Source organism: Hyperolius riggenbachi, chromosome 4 (assembly GCF_040937935.1).
Source record: "Hyperolius riggenbachi isolate aHypRig1 chromosome 4, aHypRig1.pri, whole genome shotgun sequence".
Lineage (NCBI taxonomy): Eukaryota > Metazoa > Chordata > Amphibia > Anura > Hyperoliidae > Hyperolius > Hyperolius riggenbachi.
The window spans coordinates 476105029-476117134 of NC_090649.1; the positions used below are offsets into that span (position 1 = coordinate 476105029).

Here is a 12106-nt window from a genome sequence, read left to right on the forward strand (position 1 = left end):
TAAACTTATTAAAGATACCAGCAAGGTTAAAAGTAAAGTGCCTTAAAGAGACACTGAAGCGAGACTAAATCTCGCTTCAGCTCTCATATATAGCAGGGGCATGTGTGCCCATGCTAAAACGCTGCTATCACGCGGCTAAACGAGGGTCCCTGACCCCCCAACCCACCCCCCGCAAAAGTTGGTCGCAAAGGTTGGTCGTAGAATATGCTTCCTAGAGGCAGGGCTAACGGCTGCAGCCCTGCCTCACAGCGCGTCTATCAGACGCGCATCGCCGCCTCTCCCCCGCCCCTCTCAGTGAAGGAAGACTGAGAGGGGCGGGGGAGAGGCGGAGATACGTGCTGACAGATGCGCGTGGGGCAGGGCTGCGGCGGTTAGCCCTGCCCCAACCAGGAAGCGCTCCCCCGCATTACGGAGGGGATTTGGGGGGACAGGGACCCCCGTTAACCACCCTGGCGTTCTGATTAAATCGCCAGGGTGGCTGCGGGAGGGTTTTTTTTAAATAAAAAAAAAAACTATTCCATGCAGCCAACTGAAAGTTGGCTGCATGAAAGCCCACTAGAGGGCGCTCCGGAGGCGATCTTCCGATCGCCTCCGGCGGCAAGAAATAACACGGAAGGCCGCAATGAGCGGCCCTCCGTGTTTCGCTTCCCTCGTCGCCATGGCGACGAGCGGAGTGACGTCATGGACGTCAGCCGACGTCCTGACGTCAGCCGCCTCCGATCCAGCCCTTAGCACTGGCCGGAACTATTTGTTCCGGCTACGCTGGGCTCGGGCGGCTGGGGGGACCCTCTTTCGCCGCTGCACGCGGCGAATCGCCGCGCTGCAGCGGCGATCAGGCAGCACACGCGGCTGGCAAAGTGCCGGCTGCGTGTGCTGCTTTTTATTTGGTGCAAATCGGCCCAGCAGGGCCTGAGCGGCAGCCTCTGGCGGTGTTGGACGAGCTGAGCTCGTCCAGACCGCTCAGCAGGTTAAGCCGCGGGATAGCGTGCTTAACACGTGCCCCTGCTATATATGAGGTCTGAAGCGAGATCTATTCTCGCTTCAGACTCTCTTTAAAGTAGATTTATGGAGCTATTTTCCCTTTGCTATGGGCATGTTTAGCATCACCCCAGGTGAATTTTTGTGCAGTAGCCTCTGTCCCTGTGCCTGATGGGGATGGTCGGAAATGCCGATTTCTGTTTCGTTTTTCTGGCAAGTGAATTCTGCGAAAATCTGAGTTTCAGATTTACATTCACTTAACCACTTGAAGACCGCAGTGTTACCCCCCCCCCTAACGACCAGGCTGTTTATTGCTAAGCTGGGCTGTGCAGGCTTTTCAGCCTCCTGCACAGCCCAGCTATGGAGCACAGCGATCAGACTCGCCTCCTATTTTTGTCCCTGGGGGACATGCCGCCTGAGGTGTCCGATCTCTGTGGCAGTGTTTTTTTTTTTTTCAGCCTCTGAGGCTGTTTCTCCCTCCCCTTCCCTCCTCCCCTCGGTGCTCAGAATTGGAACAGGACGGTGATCCGTCCTGTTCATCCTCTCATAGGCATCAGCCTATGAGAGGACGGCGCTCCCCGGCCAATCAGAGGCCAGGGATCGCCGATCTCGTACAATGCTGCCGGGGACCGCATCGCTGTACAGATGTAAACAAAGGGAATTTCTTTCCCCTTTCGTTTACAAACAGCCCACCGATCAGACTCCCCTCCCTTTTTTGTCCCTAAGGGGACATGCCGTCTGAGGTGTCCGATCGCTGTGGCCGGGGACCGCAGTGCTGTACAGATGTAAACAAAGGGGATTTCTTTCCCCTTTCGTTTACAAACAGCTGATCGCGGCTAGCAGGCTAACCACGGAACTCAGTTCCGTGAAGTGGCAGCTGGGAACGATCGCGCATGCGCGCGGCCGTTCCCTGGGAAATTGCACCCCCAGGACTTGACGCCAATTGCCGTTAGGCGGTCCTGGGGCTGCCGCCGCAGTTACGTCCATAGGCGTTTGGCGGTCCACAGGTAGTTAAAAAAAAAAGTTGTTTATCACTGAATCCGTTATTTTGGGGAATCTACTATATTTTGAGCTATTTTGCGTACACTTTGGCATTATCTCATTGGACTTATACTTCCGAGTCCAGTGGCGTAGCTAAGGAGCTCTAGGCCCCGGTGCAAGTTTTACATTAGGGCCCCCCAAGTGCTCTATACATAACAATTGATACAATGCACCAAAACCTGCCAAGGACAGCCACTGAGTCAGAGGTGCAAGTAAGGAATAGGGAACAGTTTGTTAATAATTACCACTATTCAAAGTATCTATGGAAGTGATTATTACTAGCACAGGACCAATAGAGAGCTAATACTGTGGTTGAGTGAGGGACCCTCTAGCCCAAAGGCCCCGATGCGGTCGCAACCTCTGCACCCCCTATTGCTACGGCCCTGTCCGAGTCTTGCAATTGGCCTAAAATTTCCGAGTCTCCGTAATGTAATATTAGAGAAAGCGGATTAGATTTTCAATTCGGAAATTGAAATTCCCCAAAATCCGGACGCTCATCCTTAGTGTCTAAACCTAACCTTCCTCTCCATGCCTAAGGGCTAGTTTCCAAATGTGTGCTATTGCCCAGCTGCATCCGAATTCAGATTCGTGCTGTTGCAAACTGCAGCAAGCCTGTTGTCTGAATAGGCAGCGTTTCCCATGCCGGCTCTCATGTCGAGAAACACTGCGTATTCATATATAGTGGAAACGGGCCCTTACACTAACCATACCTCCCAACTTTTTGAGATGAGAAAGAGGGACACTTAAGCCACGCCTCTGCCTCACCCCTGATCACGCCCCTGTCACACCCCTAGCCACGCATACCATAAAGATTTCATAAGAAAAATATGTTGTTTTATAATTCAAACCACACTGGTCCTTTCTATCCTGGTTCATTTTCATTCATATTAACATTTTAAAATTAGTAATATATCAATGTAAAGGATGGGAATAAAGTTTAGAGTCAATCAAACACATTTTTAGTGGCGAAATGTATATATTTACATAGAAAGAGGGACAAAGTCCTGAAAGAGGGAGAAATGAGGAGGACAGAGGGACAGGGCTCCAAAAGAGGGACAGTTGGGAGCTATGCACTAACCTCTGTCTCCATGCCTAACCAAGACGGCCTCTATACTTTTTCCGCCCCTCTGCCAAGTATCCAAAAGTAATGATAAAAATCCTGCTGCACCAGATGGTAGGGTGAAGTGAAAAAATCTTTATTCTGTTATTCCATGTCAGTGTTACAGATAAAAGCTCACGCGTATCGGAGCAAAAGATGGCTCCTTAATCATAGCTAACATACACATGCATTACATCAGTTATATAGCAAAGAGAAGGCCCCACCCACAGGGGTGTCCATTTTGGCCTTAAAGTTACAGACATCACAAATTTAAAATGGTATTAACCAATACATTGTGCTGAAAGTACATATAAAAACACACGTAAAAGCACATCATGTTGTCGCAAATCTGATCTTATTAAATATTTATTGATTAATTAATCACAATTACTATTTGTATATATGAAAACCAATTGCTACATCCCTATTAGAGAGGGAAGAAAGACCCAGGGGGGGGGGAGGGGAAGAGAGGGGGGGGAAGGGGAAGGAAGGAGACAAAAAGTGGCAGGCATTGGTTCCCTGGGGGAGCGTCTTGGCCAGTGGGTGGACGGGTGTCTACAGCCACTGGTACATCGCCTGCCAGGTTTTTTACGTGATACCACTCATCTATTGCAGAGTTTGGAATCTCTACACTGGGAGGCATCCTATAGGTGGGTCACGATGGATGTAGCCTCTCTATATTCTTCTATCCCCCACAAACTAGCCCTTAAGGCTCTAGATTTCCATATTAAAAAATATGGGACATTTTCCTCCACCGTCAGTGACTTTCTCCTCCTAGCAGTTGATTATCTTCTTAGTCGTAATTATTTTATGTTTGATGGGGTGTACTATCTCCAGAGATGCGGAGCTTCTATGGGAGCCAAATTCTCCCCATCCCTGGCCAATTTGTACATGGGATGGTGGGAGGAGCTCCGCATCTTTGGAGAGTCCAACCCCTTTTCCGACTCATTATTTTGGTATGCCAGATACATAGATGATCTGCTGCTGGTGTGGAGGGGTCCTGAATCAGAACTGTCTAGATTTCTGACATTCTGTAATGATAATGATCTCAACTTATCCTTTACGATGTCCCATAGTGCCACTGAAATTAGTTATTTGGACCTTACATTGACTGGCCAGGTTGCATCCCGGAAGATACAGACCAGAACCTTTAGAAAAGAATGTGCAGGCAACTCGCTGCTCCTTGCAACGAGCTGCCATCCCAGACATACACTTAAATCCATTCCATATGGGGAAATGATAAGAGCAGCTAGAAATTGTTCCGACCCCACTAAAATACACCAGGAGTTGGACTTGGAACAATCTAGACTTCTTGATAGGGGGTATCGAGAAAATCATATCAAAACAGTGAGAGATCGGGTATTGCAAAAAACAAGGGCCGACCTACTTGCTATAGGATCGAATCATAAGTTTAGACAACATAACAGAGGTGTCAACTTTGTCACTTCATACAGTTTAGAATACAATCAGATTATAAATGTTATTAAAAAATACTTACCTGTCCTACATTCCGATCCTAAACTTTATGCTGTTTTATCAGATGGTTGTGGTTTTTCCTCACGTCGTGCACCTACTTTGGGCACTAGTCTGTCCCCTAGCCTATTCCAGAGTGTGGACAGGCCTCAGCCCACATGGTTGGCACACAAGGGGTCTTATAAATGTGGCTATAATACCTGCAGGTATTGTAGGGTACATAACCAAACACGTCAGGTAATTTCACTTTCTAGACATAATAACTATGACATGAGACAGTATATTAATTGTCAAACCTGTAACGTTGTCTATTTGGTTACGTGTACGAGGTGTGAAAAACAATATGTGGGGTGTACCACCCGCCCCCTTCGCCAAAGAATTTCAGAGCACTATAACGGTGCGGGCAGATGCTTGAGGAATGTTGCCTATGTCACCAGTGCTTCTAGTGTTTCTAAACATTTTTATTTGGTTCATATGGGTGATATGTCTGGTTTTCAATTCCAAGGCATAGAAAGGGTGGCGCATTCTGCAAGGGGGGAAACTTATACAACAAACTTTTGAAACGAGAGGCGTTCTGGATTTGGAAATTGGGAACACGTTCCCCTATGGGACTCAACTCCAGAATGGACCTCAATGCATTCTACGATAGATAATCTCGAATAGGGATTTTTCCCTGTCTCCCTGTTTTCCTCCCCTTGCACCCGGCGCCAACACCCTGAGCCCTTTGGCTTCTATTTTCTGGCCTTTCTGTCTTTCCGGCTGGCTCTTCCTGTTCGCTTTTTGTCTCCTTCCTTCCCCTTCCCCCTCCCCCCCCCTCTCTTCCCCTCCCCCCCCCCCCCCCCCCCCCCTGGGTCTTTCTTCCCTCTCTAATAGGGATGTAGCAATTGGTTTTCATATATACAAATAGTAATTGTGATTAATTAATCAATAAATATTTAATAAGATCAGATTTGCGACAACATGATGTGCTTTTACATGTGTGTTTTTATATGTACTTTCAGCACAATGTATTGGTTTATACCATTTTAAATTTGTGATGTCTGTAACTTTAAGGCCAAAATGGACACCCCTGTGGGTGGGGCCCTCTCTTTGCTATATAACTGATGTAATGCATGTGTATGTTAGCTATGATTAAGGAGCCATCTTTTGCTCCGATACGCGTGAGCTTTTATTTGTAACGCTGACATGGAATAACAGAATAAAGATTTTTTCACTTCACCCTACCATCTGGTGCAGCGGGATTTTTATCATTACTTTTGGATCATTTGGCCTTGAACTTCCCTGCTCCCATTTGGGACTATACGTGAGTGTAGCAGTCTCTTTTTTCTATGTACTGTTGCCTCTGCCAAGTATGCCCCTCCCTCTCCATGTGCAGCAGAGCCCCTCCCATTCCACATGTAGCCCCCATTTCATGTGTAACATTCCTAGAGCTGTAGCCCCTCTCTTTCATGTACAGCTCCCCTGGGCATCAGCTTCCCTGTGTTGTGTTGCTCCCCATTTGCAGCTTTCTCTTCTATATGTAGCAACCCCTATTTCACACCCAGGTGCCATCTTGAGCTGCAGCCGCCCAAGGCCCGAGCCTTTGTGGCTTTTCTAGAAATCCAACTCTGTGCCCAACACCAACCTCCCTCACTGCTACCTTATTGTCTAACACTATCTCTTGGGACTATATTATAGCCAAACCCCTCCCACTGAACTTCCATCTCTGACGCTATATGGGTGCGGCTACAGCATAGCTGGACATGTAAGCATTCTGTGCTTGCACCGAAACTAAGCACCTGGCGTCCCATAGCCATAAATTGACATTGTGGACTAAGCTGGTGCCAAGTAGCGCCTATCGCCACCTCCCCAAAGCAACCTGTTCTGTTTGCTGTTCGGTAACAAAACTAGGCCTTATTTGTACCGAAGAAACTTGCCAATCAGAACAGCAGGGGGCGCTCTAAACAAGTATTTTCATGTGTGCTGTTTCATATTTTCCTGATGTAAGGCATCACAGCTTCCGTTCTATGTTTACTGCAGGAGAGAAATGTCCCGTGGAACATCCGCATCCCCTGTGACTATATCGCTAGTGTGAAAGGTCTGTCTCCAGAGACTGTCAGCGAGGCAGCAACGCGGAACGCCCTCCGCCTCTTCCAGAGAGTAAATCACAGGCTGAACAGATAAACCTTCATCACAATTCAGACTAGATGTGGATGAGCTCTTGCAGGAAGCTCTTTGTATGGTGGTCTCACTAGTAGCGGAGCTATATGGTGGCAATATAACAGCAATGTGAACGTTTGTCGGTGCGTTCACGTGCAATGCCAGAGATACCACATGAGCAACCTGGGCAATTGCCACAGGACCCAGAGAGGCTGCCGGACACACCCAGGTCACCCCCCAACTTACGTAACTGTTGCTCCCTGGCTCCCATGCAGAGTAGTGCCTCACCTGTCCAGGAGGCGCGCTCCTCTGTCAGTCTGTAGCTCCATGCTCCCTGTCTCCATCCCCGCTGGCTGCATCTTCTCTGGGACCTGTCGCATTATTACGTAATGACATGCTGCGGGCCCCAGAGGAGAGTCACCCCTGCAGGGGTTGGAGACAGGGAGCATGGAGCTCCTCAACTCCATCCCCGTCTGACAGAGGAGCATGCCATCCCGGACAGGTGTGACACTGCTCTGCTGAAAACTCTGCAGGGACCACAGTTAAAGAAGAACTCTTGTGAAAATGATATAATGAATAAAATCGCTTATTGTTTACAATATTCATTTATAGATTATTTAGTCAATGTTTGCCCATTGTAAAATCTTTCCTCTCTATGATTCATATTCTGAAATTTGTTGACATCTTTAGTACTACCAGGTGATCGGTATGGAATGTTCGTTACTGAGAGTTCTATGCTCAGAGGGAGATGCTGCTTGCTTGGTATTCGTAAAAGCTGTTATTTTCCACAATGCAATAAGGTTTACAGACAGCAAACTGCCAGGAGCATGGTCATGACATCACACTGTGGGAAGGGTTCCCCCACAATATCAGCCATACAGAGGTCCCTGGTGATTTATTCAAAAAAAGGTAAAGATTTCTTATGGGAAAGGGAGTATCAGCCACTGATTGGAATGAAGTTCAATCCTGGGATAAAGTTCCTCTTTAACCTCTTGCCGACCACTTAATGCACATTGGCGGCGGCAGTGATGCTCTGTTGTTCCTCAGTGCCGCCATATGGCGTCATCTTCCAAGGAGCAAGATTAGATGGGAGCTCGCAAGAGCGAGATCCCCCCTCACTGCAAACAGGGGACTCCAGCGATCTGCATGCCAGCCAGCGATTGGAGCTGGCAGGCTGTTTATTTCAACAACACCTGTGTAGAAGAAAACCTCCCCTGGGGGGTACTCACCTCGGGTGGAGGAAGCCTCTGGATCCTATTGAGGCTGCCCCCGTCCCCCTTGGTACTACGGCAGCGGCGAAAATTGTCCCGGAATGGCGGCAATGTAAATATTTACCTCTCCTGGCTCCAGCACAGGCGCAGTATTGGCTCTACGCCCCGGAGATAGGATATTACGTAGGCACAAATATCCTGTGTCTGCGCAGTAGAGCGGACCCTGCGCAGTAGATCGGCTATTTTCGCTTATCTCCGTGCGGAGAGCCACAACAGCGCCCCCGCTGGAGCCAGGAGAGGTAAATAAATCAGTGCTTGTCAGGCTTGTCGAGAGAATTCAGGGACTCTTCGGGGGAGCCAGCGATGGACTGCCTGCAGTAACAATGAGGCTTCCCCCTCCCGAGGTGAGTACCCCCCCCCCCAGGGGAATTTTTTTTGTTACAGGTTCTCTTTAAGTAGATATTTAATTAAATATCTATATAGCGCTGACATCTTATGCATCGCTGTACAGAGTATATTGTGTTGTCACGTAACTGTCCCTCGGAGGAGCTCACAATCTAATCCCTGCCATAGCCACATGTCATGTATGTATAGTGTAGTGTATGTATCGTAGTCTAGGGCCAATTAAGGGGGAAGCCAATTAACTTATCTGTATGTTGTTGTTTTTTTTATATATAACATTTAGGGCTTTTTTTTATTAATAAAAAAAAAGACAAAAAACAGCAGCAACAATCAAATACCTCCAAAAGAAAGCTCTATTTGTGAGAAGAAAAGGGGGGGAAATTAATTTGGGTGCTAAGTTGTATGACCAAGCAATAAACCGTTAAAGTTGTGAAGTGCTGAATTTTACAAAATGGCCTAGTCACTGGGGGGTATTAACCTCTGGGGCTCAAGTGGTTAAGTTGTGCTTAGACCCGGGGAGGGGGTTGGCAGCAGGCTTGGAGCCCTGGAGAAGAATTTAGCATCAACCAAGGGTCCCCTAATGCCACTGTAGGGAAGAGGAGGGTCTGTCAGTGGGGCCCCCAGGTGTAATTAGAACCGACCCTGTTTATTTGAATGAGCCCTTAGGTAGCTGATGGGCTTCATTTACCTGCCAGCTGAACCAACAGCAGCTCCTATACAGATAACTCTGGTCTTTCCGGCTTTGCAGCTGAGCGCTGTACACAACTATGGAATCCTTTCTGTCCGGAGTGGAGCTTTAATACCGTGTTGTGTTACTTCTGCAGGGGGGCAGCCTTTGCTTGCTATAGTGATTGCTTTATTGTGTGCCTCTATCCCCTGCACAGGACGGCCAGGAAAGACATGCAGCATAATTATAGGAGGTTTCACCATTGTCCTTCTCTCCTATTCCCTGATATTGTGGCTGCACCACGCTCACCTGCTGCGTCCACAAACAAACAGTCCCTTGTCCTTATTGCCCTTCACTATAAGGTCACAGCCATTAGCCAGAGGAAATAGACATGTTGCTATGGATACTTGCCGACTTAAAGAGGAACTCCAGTGAAAATAATTTAATAAAAAAGTGCTTGATTTTTACAATAATTATGTATAAATGATTTAGTCAGTGGTTTGCTCATTGTAAAATCTTTCCTCTCCCTGATTTACATTCTGACATTTATCACATGGTGACATTTTTACTGCTGGCAGGTGATGTCAGTGGAAGGAGATGCTGCTTGCTTTTTTGGCAGTTGGAGACAGCTTTTATTTCCCACAATACAACAAGGTTCCCACAGTGTGATGTCAGGACCATGGTGATGACATCACACTGTGGGAGGGGTTTCACCACAATATCAGTCATACAGAGCCCCCTGATGATCTATTAGAGAAAAGGAATAGATTTCTCATGGGAAAGGGGGTATCAGCTACTGATTGGGATGAATTTCAGTTCTTGGTTACGGTTTCTCTTTAAAGCGGACCTAAAATCAGAAATTGTTCTCTGCTCTAAAACATGAGCAACAGCATAATAGGCCGGTTTCGCACTGCAAATTGGCGTCAGCGGTGTGGTGCGCCCAAGGGCTGTACCGCCAAAAACAGGCCTTCGGGGATTACCGGGATAGTATGCGGTAATCCCCGTCTGGCAGCCAGCCAAGCAGGAAGTGGCGCTCACTTCCTGTGGCCGATGTGATCACGTTTGCGGAAGCGTATTGCTAAAAAACGCATGCGCAAAGCGTAAAACGTGCAGCTGGTTTTCACACACGCGTCACCATAGACTTACATGACTTCTGGTTCGACGCAGAAATGCACGGTAACGTTGATCTGTCCTTGCGTCGAGGATGCGGCAAAAACGTTATATCCACCGCACCGTGCAGTATGAAAGGCCCTTGAAAGAAAAACATTTCTTTGTTACAGCTGATACAAATCCTGCAATAAATTTGCAGTGTGTCTACTTCCTGCTTTCATGAAAGCAAACATCGGTTTAACATCCTGTGTTTACAGTTTAGCCAAAATTGCTGTGCTGACACCGCTGAGAGATAAAATTACAGTGGTGATTAGTCACAGATGAGGGGGGATTAGAAAGGCTAAATTCTTTAAATACATACAGGGTGAAGTTCTCTCTGTTTTCCTTCTGTCCTGTGCAAGAGTTCAGATCCACTTTAAAGGGGAACTGAAGAGAGAGGTATATGGAGGCTGCCATGTTTATTTCCTTTTAAGCGATACCAGTTGCCTGGCAGCCCTGCTGATCCTCTGCCTCTAATACTATTAGCCATAGCCCCTGAACAAGCATGCAGCAGATCAGGTGTTTCAGACTTTAAAGTCAGATCTGACAAGACTAGCTGCATGCTTGTTTCTGGTGTTATTCAGATACTACTGCAGAGAAATAGACCAGCAGGGCTGCCAGGCAACTGGTATTGATTAAAAGGAAATAAATATGGCAGCCTCCATATACCTCTTACTTCAGTTCCCCTTTAAGAAGGCTTTCAGCTTCTAGTCAGAACTGGAAGGAATCGTTGTTAGGATAAAATGGTGAGCTTCTGAGAGGAAGGAGTTAAGTATGTCATTTTCATTTGCAGGTACTTAGTGTGTTTATTTTGAATGAAGACAGCAGGTGACTAGTGCATACAGTTTTTATTATGTGAGACATTGATAACAAAGATGGATTATTAACTCATTGCTGAGGTGATAAGAGACAGAGGAGGTCAGCGGAAGATAAGTACAGGTGATGATGGCAGTGCCCATATCTCCAGCATCTCTCGCTCAGCTTCTAATACTGATCACACCAGATGTGCTCTACCTGCAATCAAACACAGACATGTGATCAGTTGTCTGGATATTCATAGGCTGACACGCAGGAAATGCAGAGCTTCGGATTGGCTGGTAGTGGTACTCAGGAGATCTAATACTGTACTGAATAAATTAACTCTCATGACTCAGTTCATGTAGTGATGCTCTCAAGTAGGGATGACCATGCTTAGGAGATCTCATGGAGAAGCGTGTGATCAGTTTGATCAGCTGATAGATTTGTAAGGCTCTGATTTGCTGTGATGACACGAGATCACGACCAGCAAATCGGAGCCTTACATATCTATCAGCTGATCAAACTGATCACATGCTTCTCCACGTGTTCTCTTAAAGGGGGTCTGTGGGGGGGGGGGGGGGGGGGGTGTTGAAGATAAAAACAGACACTTACCTGGGGTTTCTATCAGCCCCCTGTAGAAGTAATGTCCCACACCGTCCTCCTCCGCTCCGGCGTTCTCTGCTGCCGGCACCGGGCAATTATTCGTCCAACAAGACGAATAATGCGCACTCGCGTCATCCGAAGCTTATTGCGCAGGCGCTGTACAAAGTTTTCTTGTACTGCGTCCACGCAGTAAGCTTCCGATGACACACGCGGGAGTGAGCACGCAGCCGTAGTTGGATGGCATGCCGCGCTAGACCGGGGCTGACGGCGGATCGGAGGAGGGCGGCGTGGGACATTACTGCTACAGGGGACAGATAGAAACCCCAGGTAAGTGTCTGTGTTTTTAACTTCAACCCCCCCCCCCCCACACACACACACACACACACACAGAACCTCTTTAAAGTGGGATAAAAATGTGCTTTCCTACTTTTTCTTACCCATATTAGTTATCATATTTGCTTTTGTGCACAATTAATATTGTCTGTTCACAAATTCCAAACTTCCAAAGTACAGTTTATTTGCTCTGAAAGCTGCCATTGCATTTTA

General features: G+C 47.4%; 1 protein-coding gene across 1 annotated transcript in view; it reads left to right on the plus strand.

Moving 5' to 3' along the window:
- LOC137571003 (putative deoxyribonuclease tatdn3-A) overlaps positions 1 to 7331 on the plus strand; it is a 35073-nt gene extending 27742 nt beyond the window's left edge. Inside the window, exon 10 of the mRNA XM_068279697.1 lies at positions 6611 to 7331. Coding sequence (XP_068135798.1) covers positions 6611 to 6754 — 144 coding nt within the window. The 3' untranslated portion in view covers positions 6755 to 7331. The remainder of the gene's footprint in view (positions 1 to 6610) is intronic.
- The last annotated feature ends 4775 nt before the right edge of the window (positions 7332 to 12106 follow it).